Raw genomic sequence first — 17,737 nt, 5'->3', positions numbered from 1 at the left:
GTAGTTGAAAAGAGTAATAATTTCTAAGTAGACAGACACGGTTTTGAGTCCTAACTCTGCTGCTTAGTAGCTATGTAACCTTGGGCAAGTCCCCTAAACTCTCTAAGGCTCAATTTATGTGTATATAAAATGGAGATAATCATCATCTACTATGTAAAGTTACGGTGAGGATAAAATGAGATGATATTTGCAAAGTGTCTGGCACATAAAATGCTGGCTTCCTTGAACCCAGCAGAGAAAAGAACTCTAGAAAAATGGGATGTGGCTACATTTTACAGGTAATCTAGAGTGGAAAAGGAAGTGGGGGAGACAATCACAAGAAAAGAGAAAACTCTGTTTGGGCAAAAGGGAGCATATTGGAAAACCTGAACATCTAAAGAAAATTAAGGCTTTCGGCACCTGGGGGGAAGTCAAGACAGACACACAGAGAGAAGGAAAGTAGGGAAATGCTGCGGCCATTGCCACAGTTTCCCCCTCACCTTTGGGCAGAAACAGCAGAGGTTTCCAACAGGGCTCTGTGGACTGACTCCCCAACACACTGATCATTGAGAGAACGAGGTAGGGTTATAGCCAGCAATCCAGTAACTGCATGTCATTAAGAGAATCTTACATCACTTCTCAGTCACCCTCCTCCACATCAAAAGAAGCACATGACGGATGTGCGAAACGTGCAAGTAGGTCAGGTGCCAACATAAAGGAAGGTTAGGACTTAAAACTCTAAGAGAACACCTCTCCAATCCCATCCAGGACAATTTTGTTTCACAGGTTAAGGGTCCCATCCCCTTACAAGTGGTGGCATATCTATACCCCAAAACCAAAATAATGAAAACAGGTAATCCTATCTATCCTTAGAGCAGCTATCACCTCTTATCAGAAGCTTCCCTCTTAGAAGTTTCTCACCATGGTTTCTTGACCCCACTCACAGCAAAAATCAATGACATCTGAGGTAAGTCACAAGTACTTTGATACCAAAATGAAGAAGTATATTATTTTAATCATTTGCCTTGTTTTGTTTTATAAACTTGAATAGCTTTGAGGTTATGACTCTAATCAGGTAACTATCCCACTTTTGGCAGAGGTACAGTAGCTGTCCATAATCTTGAATGTACTTGTGTTCCATGTATGAATGCCCTTCATCATGTGACAACTGATTTCTTTTTCTTGCTCATTCCCTGAAGGATCTTATTTTAAGGAGGAATTTCCATTCCTTTTTGGGGCCAAAAAAAAAAAAAAGGTAAATAGAAGAGGGTAAGAGACACTTCTTTTCCTTGCACTTTTGGTGTGGGCTAACAAATAAGCACTCATAATGGCCTCCTATGACTTCATGGTCTCCAAACTAGTGACAGATCAGCCTCCTTCCAATACACCTTTATGAACATCTGTGAGTCTGTGTGAACATCTGTATTTACATCTGCATATGTGATTTCATTTGTCCCAGCAGGTCTGTGCTCGCATTCTGATGTAACACCTGTTAAACTGCAGCGTCAATAATCTGGCTATTGCTATGGCTTTAGGGCTAATTCTGGGGGATGGGATGCACTTTCAATTTAATACAGGTGGGTAGAGATAACAGGAAGCTGGAGATCCAGGGCAAGAGTGGATTTTCCTTGAGATCATTTTTTTAATAGTCCAGAGAGACTAGGTCGTGCTGAAGCAAGTTGGTCTTTAACCACTAAAAAGGCACTCTTTGGAACTGTTCTGCCATGCCCCCTTTTTTACTCTACTGGGATTTTTTCCCCTGCCAGTTGCAGCCAGAATGAATACTTACAGTCCAAGTGCTAAGTCCCAGAGAACAACAGTTTGGATAAAGAAAGATTATCAGGATTTATACTGCAGCCTCGTTATGTGCAAAGTCAGAGCCTCTCCTGTTGCTTCACGTTCAAACCCGAAGGCATCAAAGGGGCAGCCAGGTCATCTTTGTTTCAAACTCTCTTTTCTCCTGCTGTCAGCTTCTACTACTTCTCACCTTTTTAAAATTAATTCTTCAAAGAAGTCCCACTGTGAAGTTGGCCTGAAATGGTTATTCTTAAGGAATAGTTTTAGTGCTCTTGTTTAAAGTACCACCCAGAAAATTCTTTACCATTCTAGATATGAATGGGTCTCTCTCCTCAGAAAATGGTATTAACTGGGATGGGAAGGAGGGGAGGCACTCAGGAAATGACTGGAGCCTAGTCAAAGGAAGAATCCCCTCTTAGTTGGAGAGTTGGCAATGGTGTAAAGTGGAAAAGGCAAGAGGAACCCTTTGGGCCTGAACACCAGTGACCCCGCCAAGGTCTGGTTACCTCCTTTGCCTAATAGTTACTCCATCCTGGAGCCAGCCAATGCTCTCTAAGACACATTTCACCCAACACTCAACAATTTTTCCATAATAGCCTTTAATACTAAAATGCATTAAATTTTTGAAGCAGAGAAAACACATTAAAGAGGGAAACGGAGAACCACCAGATAAAAGGAAACAATGTGGCAGATAACACCATTTAAAACATAACTGTAATAATTTAATAAAGCTGCTTTATCATTTTCATAAAATAGACAGTGGTGATTCTTTGTTTTTCTTTTTACAATGTTTCAATGACTGTGAAAATGTACATAACATACAGATCAGCATATACAACAATTTCATCTTCATATAATCAGCAACAGAGACTGCTTAATGAGACATACTGCACTTGCATCCCTCTAAATTTCCACCCTGGTTTGACAGGTAAACAGTAATAGTGTCATCAGGCTCATTCCCCTCACTAGAGGAGTGAAGGCATAAGCCTTTTGCAACCAATACCTTAGCATTCAAAAAGCACAAGGAGGTATTTGTTGCTGAATATCTAGCTTGAGCTAGTCTGGCTCTTGGTCATTAAAGTTTGTATCCTAGCCTTTCTCAGCTGAACGCCAGCCAGTGCCAGTAAAAATCTACTTAACCAGTGCTGTAATGGTGTTAGCTGGTTTGTTTGCTAAGGTTGACAGCAACTTCCAGTTAGTAACAAGGTCATCTTTAATTGCCAACACAGCTGGAGCAACAATCAGCATCATCAGTTTTCCCTAATGACCTACAGTGCTTTCCAATCAAGATCAGGTTTTCGTGGGTTGTTCTTTACCAAGAGCGCCTTGCAATATACATTTCAGACAAGGTGGTTGATTTTCTTTGTTTTACAAAAGCAATATGAGTTCTATGTGAAATTAACTCACTTTTGCACAAGTGACCCACAGGCCAATTCCAGCCTCACAAGAAAACAAAGAGAGCTGCAACAACTTCATTAGGACAATGTGTTTTGCTCTGGAATATTTCATTATCAATATAAAGCCACCCAGTCCCAGCCCCACCCCCAACACATCCCCTTTGAATATTACTTGGTTACATACTTAAACTAAAGAACAACATCTCAATACACTTCAGCGTCAGCAGATACAATTTGACTCATGAAATGACATCCTTAAATGTAATTTTACTGAGAAGGCAAACACTAGGACTGTATACAATGGACTTCTTAAGCTCATGTATGCCAGGTTTTCAAAGTCAGTTAGGGTCTTATTACCCTGGGTAAAGAGCCAAGTGGACCAGACTTGTCAGGATCTTTGGGGAACATTCAACATCAAAATGATCCCCATAGACTAAATTTGAAATTCCAACTAGAACTCCTATTATGTACAATAATAATCCTTTTCCCACCCGGGATGCCCAATTGAGCTATCCCCTAAACCCCCTGCCTCTCCCCAAACTGCTCTTTGTCCTTACTGCCTCAGGTGGACCACTTTTCTCTTGCTTGTCAATGATACAAAAGAACAATATGAAAAGTTCAATTGAATTCCCATCATACAGTCAGTTGTATACTGAAGGAACACTATCAGGATGATACACTGGGTGTTGCTAATTTTCATAGTTCTACATTGTATACCCCTTAACAGTTTTGATTCATGATCAGCGGTCACCATGTCAACAAATGAGCTTAAATGGGCAGCTTACATGCAATTAGCTCTATTAGGCAGGTTTACTCTGGAGCAGTGATACTCAAAGTGGGGTCCCTGGATCATCATCAGCAGCATCACCTTGGAATTCTTAACCAGGCAGAGACCCAGGACCTACCCCAGGCCCACTGAAACTCTAACTGTGGGGTCCATCAACCTGTGTTTTAACAAGCCCTCAACCTTTAGAGGGCAACTGATCCATATGAATTACTAGGCCTCACCGCCAGAACTTTTGCTTCAGTTGGTCTGGGTGAGAGCAGAGAATTATCATTTCTGAGAAGTTCCCGGGTGATGTGGTTGCTGCTGATTCAAAGACTATACTTCAAGAACAACTGCCTTTTAAGAACTGCAGGATCCCTTGGCCTATTACCTATTTGGACAATGAGGTGGACCACAATTTACTCTACTGGCTTTAAGAGGATCAAAGAGAGTTTCATTCTGAACAGGGTCAAAGATCAGTCAATAGAACAGAAAAAAAGAGATTCCACACAGCATGGCTCTTTTCTTCTTCCTATTCTTTGTATATAGCATATTCCCATATTTGTAAAAAAGCAATCAATGCAAACTAAAGCCTTTATATTGCATGAAGAAGTTTACCTGCCCAAGGATGTGCCCAATGCAGCTGTTTAGAAAAGCAAGTCATGCCTCAACACCAACTCCTTCCCAAAAGGGACATCAGAATAGATGGAATAGAACTCCCTAGAATTTAGGAACTGAAACTGCTCCCTTACATTGAAATGTGTAACATGTTTAGAGAGGGGAAAAGAATATTTGGTTCTCTGGCCTTATGTGGGTTTTCATCGGCCATATTGAAAAGAAGAAGGGAAAAACATGAGCCAAAAGGAAATCTAGGATCCTTGCACAGAATTCCTGATTGCAGCATATCTTGTCTATAAAACTAGCTTACAAGTCCCTCCTAGGATGCACTTGTGCTTCTGGGAGTGTGTATACATCAGACAGTTGTAGAAAGAGGGAAAAAAAGATACTTTCCTTAGAGGGGAATTCTCTGTACATGCTCAATAAAGGGTTTAGGAGCCAAAAAAATCTCTGACTTCCCACTGAGAAAAAAAGTATTTTGATAAAAAAAAAAATACAAAAAACGGGGGGGGATTGGTCTGTAGCTTGAAACTGAGTTCTGAAAAAAATGGGGGAAAATATCAAAATCAATGCCACTGCTACTCTAACCATTTTCAACCTGGCTGGTAAGAGACATGGCAGTCAGTGCCCTCTCTGGCTCAACAGCCATATAATATTTAACATTCCCGCTTGCCACAATCTTCTCAGCTCCCTCATTCTCTCTGAGCATAGTAGGAAATACACCTGTACAAAAACTGTCAAATCTAACTCGAAAGTGACCTTGGTGTGGTAGCTAACAACACAGTATCAGGATGGATCAGGTGAAGAACAGTCTAAATTCTATAGGCAGCCATCATAACTCATAGGAAAAAAATAATTTTTAATGTGTTTATCAAATAGTCACTTGAAAACACAAATAAATACCTAATTCAAAATCTGCTAAAATGAAATGAATCAGAGAGGGAAAAAAGTATATGAGAGCTAATGAAATGAGCCAAAATGAAAATGTTACGGTAATTAATCTCTAATTACATCAGTTTCAAGGGGTATTTGCAGCCACACCAGTATTTTGCATGAGGTAGTATTCAGCACAGAATAAGAAATAAGGATGAATTTATAGCTTCATTATAGGTTCTTTTTCAGAAATATTCTCCCCTACCTAACCCCATCCCTACTGCCTTACCTACCAGCCTCCCTCAAAACCCTCCCTCCCATAAAGGAAAATATTCCTAGTAATGTATAAAGCCAGGAACTCAGACAAAAGTAACTAAAACATTTAAAAGAGCTCACTTATCTAACTAAACTTAAGAAAATAAGTCCTTTTTTGCATTTTCATGCTCTTACCTCTAGGCCTTTTTTCTGGGTACTCTTGAATTTCAAAAAATGAAACAAATGAGAACAGAACCACACTTGTTGCTCTAGAAACAACTTCTTTAAGACTAAGGCAGAGCAAATGTGACATATCTGTTTAGTTTTAAATAATGAACTCTTAGGCTGCAAGAATACTATGTTGGCTACTAAATATTAATAAACACTAAATGGGGGAGTTGGAGAAATGTTAAACAAAAAAAGAATGTGAGTAACAAATTTGTTAGTAATAAAAGGTGTATTAGTCTACAGCAAAGAGTTAGCTAAATCTAAAGGATTTTCAATAGTTTCCTGTTCACATTTTTAATTTTAAAAAGAAGTATTAGTCATAAAAAGATGAGTTCAAGTGTCCAAGTGTCTCCATTTAGAAGGCACAATAATTGGATTAGTGATGCTGTTACTGGTCACCTATCTTTTCCTAAATGTACACTTTGTACTGCTTACTCTATTCCTATTTATTATCCTACAATACAGAGCAACATGGAGTTCTCAATTCCAGCCCCCAACATGCTTTGCAGTCTAATTCAAATCGTGGTTGGGAAACACTGAATCAGGAAGTGTGTGTCGGAAAAGATGCTAATTTAAATCTCAAAATAGATTCAGTCTTTTTGAGTTTTAGATGATTGGAGACAGGGAATTTCTAAGCCTGGAAACTGATAACTTCAGGAGCAACTTTCCCATTCAGGGCCTGAAAATTTTAAAGACTGATGCCATAAAACTTTCAGCACAGTAGTTCTGACAACTGCAAATTAGATAGCAGAATATCTAAAAATGACTTTCTGTAATGATCTATCACTGATCTGGGCAGAAGACTGAAAGGCAGGAGAAATACTCTGCAAGGTGGTGAGTAACCAGTACATGGGTATCCTCCATGAGTGAGTATCTTCCAAGTTTTCAATCTATATGTGTGGTGTCACTCATTCACTGGCCATCTCAGTTTTTTGCACTCTGTTTTTGTCTATAGTTTATTTTTTTAAGAAAAAAAAAAACACTAACTTCTAAAAGCCTTTTGCTATCACCACACACATAGCAATTTGCAATATCAAATACAACAATAGCACAGCTAGCAAAAGGGTTCTTAAAGCAGGGGTGTCCACAGCAAAGTAGCGGCATTGGAAAGTACTCAAGCTTCAGAAACAACCTTTTGGGGGCTCAATTTCACATCACTGAATCAATGAATAGTACACAATAAATGACCATTAACTTGTCTACACTACAAAACAGTGGCAAGCTTATTAAAGGTGTCCAGAGCTTTCTCTTTTTTTTGTTGTTGTTGTTTTTAAATGTAATCCTCCACAGACAATGGTAATTTATATTATAATTTTGACATAGAAAAATATATAAATTCAAACACTTAATACATAATACTTTTCACAACTGAATTTGTCTCTGTTTCCCCAACATCAAGGCCCCATGAACAACCCAAGCCAAAGCTAATTTGCTCCAACTGAACACCCCTGCTGCCTGTTGAAATGAGAGGGATTGTCACAGAATGACAGTCACTTATAAACAATACATTTAGGGAAAGCTCTGAAATAACAACCACTCAAGAACCAACCATTGGTGAGCAATCAAAACAATCAGCTCCTGCTTCCTCGATAACCAGCATGGTTTCTCTCTCTTCTTCCCCGAGACTGCTTTAGAGAACGATATCCTTCAGACGCTTCACACCAGGAGACTCTTTGTCAGGACCCTCCTTCAGAGTGGGGTTGACCTCATACATGACTTTCTCGTTGTCAGCTCCACGGGGTTCAGCTTCAGACGGACGAGATGGGCCATTGTTGATATACTGCTCCAGATCACGGGCCAAGGGTGCCAGGGCAACGGTGTAAGACGCGGAGGGCTTGGTGGGCAGAGGGCTCTTGAGGTGCAGGGGGGAGGTGACAGGGCTAATAGCTTCACAGCCATTGCCCGCCTCCCGGATAGCACCGCTGACCTTGGGGCTGCAGATGGTCACATCGACAGTTCTCCTGCCTTGCAAGGCAGGCCTCTCCTCAGCCGGGGGGTCATTGACATCTTTTCCGAAGGTTGCGAAAGTCCGCTTGGTGGGGCCGCAGTCGTCATAAGCCTCAATATCAGCAGCAGTAGCTTCAATGGACAGCGCGATGACATTCCTCATGTGCTCAGGGGACTTGGAGCGAGTGGGCATGGGATTCCGGGGCATCCAGCACCTGTCAGAGTGGCCAAGAATCCGACATTCTTCCCTGCAATGAAATCCTTCATTCTGATCTGTTTGGAGAGAATAAAATGTCGATTACATCAGCTTTTCCCAGGAATCACTGTTACTCCCCAGTGTTCCGGTTTCTTAGGTACCCATGGGCCCTTTTGGGAAATGGCACTTTTAGATAGTCCTTTATTGCCTTTTGGGACAGGTGTGAAGAATTGGATTTTTAAAAGGCTGTAGATCTCGCCCTGTATACTCCTCTCTTTTATTATTATTTTTTTGTTGTTGTTCTCACTGCTGACAAAACTAAAAACCTAAAAGGAAACACATTATGATGAAAAAAATGTATTTTTAAAAAGATTAATCCTGAGTGTCAAGGTGCTGAGAGTCAGCATTTTTATCAACAACTCCTGCTAAAAATCAGCTGCATTTGAAACTGGTTCCAGTGGAAGAGGGAGTAGAGGCAGAGCAGGAAATCCAAAAGTCAATGTATCTGAGAAGTCTTGGCCACACTTTTGAGCGACAGCCCTGCCAACCGTGTTTCCACCCTACTTGTCAGTGATAAGACATGCTTAATTTTAGACTGGTATTGCACTTTCTTTGGAAACCCAATCACTTCACTTCTTTTTGGCCATTAGTTCCACAAGCCAATCTTCTCACTAAGTTATTTACATGACTTGATTTCCCATTAGAAGTCATATACTGAGATCTTTTCCTTCCATCTGACCCATAAGCTTTGACTGACCCTATGCACACCTCACTCATAGGCTGAGCATCATTTAATTATACTCAACTAGCCATCCCTCCTTATTATCTTTATCTGCAGTTTTGTTAGGGTCATATTTCTTTTTTTAAAAGATTTTGTTTATTTATTCTGACAGAGAGAGATCAAAAGTAGGCAGAGAGGCAGGCAGAGAGAGAGGGGGAAGCAGGCTCCCCGCTGAGCAGAGAGCCCGATGCGGGACTCAATCCCAGGACCCTGGGATCATGACCTGAGCCAAAGGCAGAGGCTTAACCCACCGAGCCACCGAGGCGCCCCATTAGGGTCATATTTCTTAAATAAATCTTTCATGGATTACTTTAACTCTACATTGAAGATCTCAGCAGTTGAAATTCATAATTATTGCTGAGACATTTTTTCCTCTTCTCAAATCAGGTTCATTTAGAGTTAGGGCTTTAATTTGACTCTTGGAGAGGCTTTGTACATGGTTTTCATCAAGGCATGGACCCAGGGTTAATTTCTGCTTGTCCATTGGAAAATTGTTCATCTTCCAGATCCATTTTTATTTATATTACATTCTTGTGTGAGGATGACCTAATCAAAATTTTCATCACATTATATAGAGCATCAAAATATGAGCAGTTTAACATTTACAGAAAACCTTAGGGCAGGATCTGAGGAGGTGGGGAGACAAGAAAAGACTGCAAAAATGAAAAAAAAAGGATGCCAAAAGATGTTGAAAATATATTCTGTGATTGCTTTTTTGCTGGGGGAAGAAGTCTGAAATTCAGGGTTTTGCCTGATATAGTCTATATATAACATACCTTCCTTATATACTTGTATTTCTTTGTTTGCTTCTTGTTTTTAAATAGTAAATGGCATAGCAAAGAGGCAATGTTCTGCCTCATCAGAGGTTATTTTGGTAAAGGGGCACGTATGAGGGGAGGCTCAAGAAACAATGGTTGAATTGGATGTATACCTCACCAATTGGAGAAAAGGCATTGGAGGCCACTAGACGTCAAGGCCTAATTCTGGCTGAGTCCAGATTTCAACACAACTCTGGGAATGGCCTTTGAAATAGTTTAAAATACTGAAAAGCCAATCAAAGTTAAGACCCTTTCAGTGTACTGGGACACAACTTGCCAAGTGATCTTTAAGATGGCCATTTTATGCTCCTTTTCAGTGGCTGAGAATAAAACAACCCAGAATTTTGCAGATATGAAGCCAAATAATAAATAAGCATTTTCACCAATAAGGTAAGTGCCTTCTACATGGATAGGGCAACGCTTCTGTGAATTCCAGCATAGTTCCACATTAGGGTTGCATGACCACCTCTACAAAATAAAGAGTTGTCAAAGCCTTTTCTCTGCCTCTTCCCAGCAAACTCTTTCAGAACTGCCCTCTGATAGCCTATCATCATTCCAAATGTGTATGTCTGAGAGACAGAAAATATGAAAGTAAGGAAAACATGCTGGAACGTACTTAAGAAACATTTACTTTGTATAGAGTCCAACATCAGTGGGAGAGTACAGATGATCCACCCACAATCAGTTTCATCCAAATCCACTGTTTTCCCAGGAAGAACCCAAGATCCCTCCAGTAGGACAGAATTCACGTGTTCAGGGTTTCCAAAAAAGATGTTTTTTTCTTTCTTCTCCATCTCCTCTGAAGCCCATATCATAACTTTCCGAGAAATAGCTCTAAAGAATTAGTGTATTTGTTCTGAGGTAAAGATTAAGGAGGTGTAAATTGGGAAATAGTTTAATAATTAACTTCTATTTCTACAAATCTGAGTAAGAGGGTCCTGGAAGCCAGCAAAAAGAAAAAAAATGTCCAGAAGACTATGAGATCCCTCTCCTTTTTTTCCTAATTTATAGCACCAAGTATTGAAGGACTTAGTCTCTGAACCTTGGAACCATGGACATTTGACCAGCTATTAAGAGGAAATCCCAGCTGACCTTCAGACTGATATTATTGGCCACTTAGTCACACACCTAAAGTAGAACAGTGGGGAATTATAATCTAGCAGAATCATCCCAATGAGCTCAATATACAGCTCTCATTTAAGTTTTTAGTATCAAGTAGCTGACCTTCCAATTTGGAGATGCAGGTTTGTTGTTTTTTTTTTTTTTTAAATAGATTTCAGTAGGAGAAGGCCATCCATGTGTTATACTGAATGCAAGTATAGTGCTCTTTCCCATATTAGACTGCTTCAAATGAACAGCATGGGAAGACCTGGATCCCCACCACACACGGAAGGAGAGGAGAGAATCCAGAGACAGACATCTGTAAGATCTTGTGAATCTAGGCAGACCAGAGCAGAGAACTCAGTCTTAGAAGCTTCTCTGCAAAGACAGTACTCACTTTCAACTTACCCACTGCCTAAATGGATAAATTACCCCCCAAACCCAGGAAGAGGAAAGGGTAAACTCACTCAGCATCCCCAGGACTGTGATCATAAGCCTACACATCAATCTCACTAAGCCTATTCCAGCCCTATATAAGATTAAAAAAATAGGTGGTTTTTTTTGGATTAAGTATGTGAACTTATATGTTCACTGCTCTTACCTCAATGCAACCAAAGACTTGAATCTAAGAGACTCATTTACTCACAATATTTCACCCCTGGCTTAGATCTGATATCTTTATTTCTTTAAATCCTTACTAAGGGCAGTGACTTGCTGTTTATCATTTTTAGTATCAAACAACACTCGAAGACATTGGTGTCAGTTCAATGTGATGAGTACAGGGTGTTATATGCAACTAATAAATTATTGAACACTACATCTGAAACTAATGATGTACTCTATGTTTGCTAATTGAATTTAAAACAAAAATCTAACCTGGCTTTAGTGTTTATAGCAATGTGAAATATGAAAGAAAACATGTTGAATATTAGGCAGGAAGAATGTCTTTCCAGACAAAGGTAAACTACATTCATAAATGTATTGCAGTTATATTACTTTTTCAAAAGCCAAAACTTCAGTTTAGTAAGGAAATTGCATATTAAAAGTAAGAAAGTCACAATACAAAGCCCCTTAAGAATAGCAATGAAGTCAGACCAGATGTGAAAAAGCAAATAAACTACTTCTGGAATAGCATAGGACTGGTAGAGGTTATGTGCCTGCTATCATGTAGTGCTGGGGCTAGGGATGGAGGTATGAGAGTAGAGAGGAACCATTTTGTATCATAAAAATTAGTTGTCAAAAAAATTAACTGTCAAGATGTAGGCTCCAGCTGAAACAGAGGTCAGCTAATAATTCACTAATCCCCTGCTAAGATTCCTCTTATGTGCCTATTTATGACTCTATACCTTGTTACATCTTGATCAGAGCCTACAAAAAGCAAAATGTAAACCTCTAAAATCCACATATAGTTGTGGAAATTCAAACACAGTGTCAGGTCCAGATAAATGAAGGCAGATGTCTTTAATTCAAATGTATACATAATTAGGGGTGAATAATGAATTTGCAAATTGGTCTTCCCTGATTCTGAACTTGTCCCTAAGGTTTACAAAAATAAATAGGTAAAACACGTAAGTTCAGAAGAGGAACACACAAATCTCAAAGCCATTCTTTCGATCAGGTTTAGACCAAAATTCAAAAATACAGAGAAAAAAATACATACTATCACTTCAATCTAGGTGGTAATATGTATTTGGTCACAATCTGTCCTTAGGGACCTTGGCGACAGAAACCTAAAACCTCTGGCAAAAAAAAAAAAAATTATATCTTAGGGGTGCCTGTGTGGCTCAGTTGGTTAGGCCCAGGGATCTGGGATCGAGCCCTGCATCGGGCTCTCTGTTCAGCCAGGAGTCTGCCTCTCCCTCTGTGATCTCTCTTGCTTTTGTTCTCTCCCAAATATATAAACAAAATCTTTAAAAAAAATTTTTTAATTTGCCTCAAATAAAAGGCATAAGATACAACAATGATTAAGACATGATGGATAAGGAAGTAATTCAAATAGAAAAAGGAGAGAATATGTTATTTTGTGCAAATATTAGCAAATCTTTTTGCAGCAATTTCTACCCTCCTCATAAAACCATGATCTCTTCAGATGTAGGCAAACAATGTGCTTCCACACCAGAAGGAGCCTACACATGGTCCCAACCAAAGTAAAAGAAGAAAATGATGAAAACGCCATCTCAGGCTTTGCTAAAACTCTCGAAGTCCTGGTGGAATAGAAGAGCTAAGAAGCTCTGTTGGGTTTGTATAGATGTCCAGCCACAGTGGATGTGTTCAATAATGCTGCAGGTCTTTATTGTGATTCAGAGTTTGGATGTATTTCACTCAAAGATACCAATGATCAGAGACAAAACTCTAGAATAGAAAAGTTCAAGGTAACAGTTAACAAGAGCTATGGGCTACCTCCTCAAAAGTGATCCGCAGTCAATGAGGCAGAAAGGGAAAATTAAAGTGAGTTCCAGTTCCTAAGAGCTCAAGTAGTTAGTTACTTCTAAGTAGCAGCAATAACATAACCTATATGCAAGTGATATGTAAATCAAGAAAGCTTCCTGGATTGTACTCACATGCATCCACTTAGCTTAATATACATCACCCCCTGAGCAAAATAATCTACAACAAAAGCAATTTTTGTAAGATATAATGGAGGGGATGGTAGTACCAATTATGAACAGGTTAAGTGTTGTCAAAATTTCTCATGTGTGCCTAATCAAGAAAACATAACTGCTAGGAAATATCCCCTCTTGGTCTACCTACCTCTTAATCATCTGAAGCACACATAATGAACTGCACCCAAATATCCATATCTATATTTAATATTTAGAAATAGAACCACTTATTGGTTGGGATTGGCAATGTGCCAGCTAAAACATTGGATTTCCTGGCCTCCCTTGTCAAAAGGCGTGGCCACTTAACTAAGATTGGACCAATGTTTTGAAGGCAGGATGTCAAGAAAACTTCTTAATAGGAGGAGGGGGGTGATGTAGCTGGAGAGACCCTTTTGTCCTTATTCCTTCCTGCTTTGTCCTGCCTGGAATGGAGACATGATGGCTGGATCTACAGTATCCATCTTACCACCATGAAGCAACCCTGAGAATGGAAGCCACATGCCTATGGACAGCAGAATAGAAAGGTGGAAGAGCTCTGGGATACCAAATATATTGTAGACCCACCTCACTAGACCTGAACTTCTTTCATATAAGAGGAAAAATAAGCCTCTCTTTTGGTTAGGCCATCAATTCATTTTCTTTAGTGGGAGAGGAGAGTCTTTATTACCAGCAGTTGAACACTATTTATAACTGATACATTATCCCTGAAGTCTCCATCTAAATTTAACTTTCTCAGGGAATCCCCGATCCCTTAGAGAGACCACCACTCCCTTTTATAACACTCATTATAGTTGTCTAATATTTATATTCAATGTTAGCGTATAAACCCTAAATGAACAAAGATTATATTTATTTTGTTCCCTCCCATACCCAAAGAAGCTAGCAATGTGTCCAGCATAGAGCAGGTACTCAGTAACAGTTTAATGTGATTGGATAAAAAAAGGTATATGAGTGATAGCAATAAAAAAAAAAAGCTTTAGTCAGCACACCAGATACTGTGCCACTGATACAACTCCTAATAGTGGAAATTACTATTCTATTTAATAGAAACACCAAGAAAACCTACAAAGAAAACTGGGTAGCTGTGTCAGAAATAATAAAGTAAATGTAGCACTTCATAAATATTAAAGTCAAGTGTCATTTCAAGTGTCATTTTAGCCACTCAGTGGTTTCCTAAATACTATATGCAGGTCTTAAAGAAATGTACCATGCTTTGATGTGCAGTTGAAAATATATTTGTCATGTGCTTCAGAGTTTTCAATTTTAACAACAGTTAATAGGCCTGTACTCTAATAAGTTAACAGTGCAATAAGCAGAAGCAACTATTTTATTAAATGAATGCGTTATTCAAATATCAAGCATTGTTTCTTGGCATCAAACACAACTGCTGCTAATTCCTATAAAATTGAAACCAAAAATGGGACCTATAGTGAGCCTTTTAGACCAACTGCAGATGCTGACTTTTTCTGGCAAAACTAATTAAAATATGGATGGCAAAATTAATGCCCCCAATATGCCAGGAATTACCAAAAGAAATAATTATCCTGGAAAGAGTTCTTAAAAGCATTTTAAGACCTGCAAAGTCAAGGGAAAGAACATCTGTAACTTAACAGGGCAAGGAGAGTAGCAATGGGCTCAGTGAAAGAGGAAGGAGGGAAGGAAAGAAGGGATGAAGGAATGAAGACAGGGAAGGAGGAAAGAAGGAAGGAAGGAAGGAAGGAGGAAGGGAAGAGAAGAAGGGAGGAAGAGAGAGGAGCTAGAAATATTATCCAGGCTTTAAACATTCTGTCTTGGTTTTGATCTGATTGACATATTAAGGACTGGGCTTCTTTTGGGTGTTTAGAGCAACTAACAAAAGTTCAATAAAAGCTTAGGACTTTGCAAAATGACAACTTTCCAGAGTACTTCCAGGCTGTAATTCTGAAAGGAGTTTACACTCACTTCCTAAAGGACCCAAAGTTTTGGCAAGAGAATTTGGAGTTCCATCTATAAAATATTCAAGGGCACATCAGTGAAGGCTGAGATATCCCTAGAGATTCATGAACCAATGACTCCAAGCTAACCAGCAGTTGCTCTAGTGTAATAAGTAAATCACAAATTACACTACAATGCCTTGTCTCTTTCTCACTCCCTTCTTCTCTTTCTTTCAGAATTTTCTGACATTTCGGTTCCTCCCTAATACTTCCTTTTTCTTCTTCTGTTCCCTAGCATCCGACTTGTTAGCAGCCCTTCTCATAGCACTATGGTCTGACAGACAACAGGCAGAAGGAGTAAGATGCCAGAACTGTGATGATACTCAGAACACCTATGTAGTATTATTTGATGGATGCCAAAGGAGAGCTATCCAAAAGCCAGCCCTTGTAACAGAGAGAGAAATTCTCACAGTTTTCATACAGTCAAGTAGAAGCATTAAAGGTCTCTGTTAAAATAAGAGAATCCACTACAAAATTGAGATCATAGGACTTTCTTTGGTCATACAGCAAAAATATGTGTGAAGGGGACCCAGGTTAGGAGAGTTTTTGTGGAATAATAAAGGCTACAAATGTCTAGAGGTAGAGATACCTAGGAAGGGCACGGTGGGGGATAGGGTGTAGGCACAAGTTTCCTGAGGCCGACAAAGAGATGTCAAAAAACAGCAGATAGGCAAAGAAAAAGGGCAGCCCCGATTAGCATAGCTTGGCATTTTCAGGATAGCTAACCCGTTAAACAGCAGGAATCTGTAAAGCTGAGTTTTAGCTTGGGGTGGAGAGGATGGTTGAAAAAAACTGATGGACCCCAATCTTGTTCTAGACCATTTGACAGACCAGCATCAATTAGCAAGTACCACCTAACACTTGGCCTCTGTGATGCCAAATGGCACATAAGCCTCTCTCCTCATTCACAGTCTATGCACCTGAAATTCACTTACTCCCGGTACAACATGAAAATAGATTGGAAAGATGCCCCTTTCAGAATTCAAAGCAACTGAATTATCTTCAATGGAATCTTCAGTGCTGAGCTGGTCAAAGAGACAAAGTTAAAACATATTGAAGTTGAAGTGCTTGAGAATTGAGTATTTATGATAGATGATAGTGTGACATGTACAGTCAGTCATACAATCTAAGTTGCAATTTGGGCAATCACAATAGTCCCTGGAGTTTTCATTTTTGTACTAGCACTCAATTCAATTCAACCCATAAATAAGAGATTTCAAGATGCATATAAGTATAAATCTGATGCATGGGGAGCAAGGAAATGAAGCAGAAGGCTGCCTGGAAAACTGAGACTAAGAAATAATAAGAGGTGTTTACAGTGACCGAGACAAGCAGAAATTGACTAAACCGGAATGTTTGTATTTTGGCTTCTATGGTAAAGAAAATTATCTTACAAAGTGCTGGACTTCATCTGGGTGCTTAGAAACTATGAAAAGGCATGTTTACAAGTCAAATATGAGGTGTCACAGAAGGCCATTGAACTTGTCCCCCAAAGGAGGAACACAGAAATACTGAAACTCTGAGCAAAGTGGAACCATTTTTTAAGGTTTCATTCTATAATGTCCACAGAATTAAGTCCCTTAGCCTGTATCTGTCAGACACCTACAACACCTAGTCACTTCTGTGAAGAGTTCAAACCAGTTGTTTGATTTTGTGTAGATTAAAAACAGACAATTTCACACATTCTACAGGTAGTTTATGCTGCTAGCAAGACAGAACCTTCAGATGATCCTTACAAGTGGTGCTGAATTAAAGTCATTGCCAACTTGGTTTTACGCTTTCCTGGAAAATAAGGAAATTGCTAATACATCTTTAGTTTGAGAAAAAAGCCACTTTTATGTTGGTCATGAGCTTCAGGGGATTAGATAGAATATGTAGTGAGGATGGCACAAATAAGACTAGTATAGAAAGCAAGAGAAACAGGGTATGTTAGCCAGGAGAGAAAAAAAAAAAAACTTTCCTTTTTTTTAATGAAAATTTAATGTTGGAGGGGAAAAAAAGCTGGTGTTCCTCTTAACAGGAACTGACGCTTCCTTCAGTTAAGTCCTAGGACATTCAGTTTTGTAAAACAGGCAATTCCATACATAAGACAAAAAAATGTTGCAGCAGAAATTTTTAAATACTTTGAAGATTCTTGACTGCCAAAATGTTCTTATTACTGGGTGGGGAAGCTAAGAAGCAACATTAGTAATTCTCCAATCATTTCTTTCACATTTGAAAAATAAAGTTCTCAGTAAACCAATCACTGTCCCTTGCAATGATTCAAAAGGATAGTCGGGGCGCCTGGGTGGCTCAGTGGGTTAAGCCTCTGCCTTCAGCTCAGGTCATGATCTCAGGGTCCTGGGATCGAGCCCCGCATCAGGCTCTCTGCTCCGCAGGGAGCCTGCCTCCACCTCTCTCTCTGC

General features: G+C 39.4%; 1 protein-coding gene across 4 annotated transcripts in view; it reads right to left on the bottom strand.

Annotated features, from left to right (window-relative positions):
• Positions 1-5,856: 5,856 nt before the first annotated feature.
• Positions 5,857-17,737, bottom strand: part of PCDH19 (protocadherin 19) — a 116,726-nt gene continuing 104,845 nt past the window's right edge. For 3 of the 4 annotated variants that reach the window (XM_032881794.1, XM_032881792.1, XM_032881793.1), the window contains one exon: positions 5,857-8,133. In XM_032881794.1, the coding sequence (XP_032737685.1) occupies positions 7,544-8,133 (590 nt within the window). In that variant the 3' untranslated portion in view covers positions 5,857-7,543. The remainder of the gene's footprint in view (positions 8,134-17,737) is intronic. The other variant, XR_004385483.1, reaches the window with a different exon arrangement.

This window comes from Lontra canadensis, unplaced genomic scaffold (genome assembly GCF_010015895.1).
Source record: "Lontra canadensis isolate GAN:19392208 unplaced genomic scaffold, GSC_riverotter_1.0 scaffold77, whole genome shotgun sequence".
Taxonomy (NCBI): domain Eukaryota; kingdom Metazoa; phylum Chordata; class Mammalia; order Carnivora; family Mustelidae; genus Lontra; species Lontra canadensis.
Note: the sequence above shows the minus strand (reverse complement) of the source record. Positions and strands in the feature narration are given on the sequence as shown.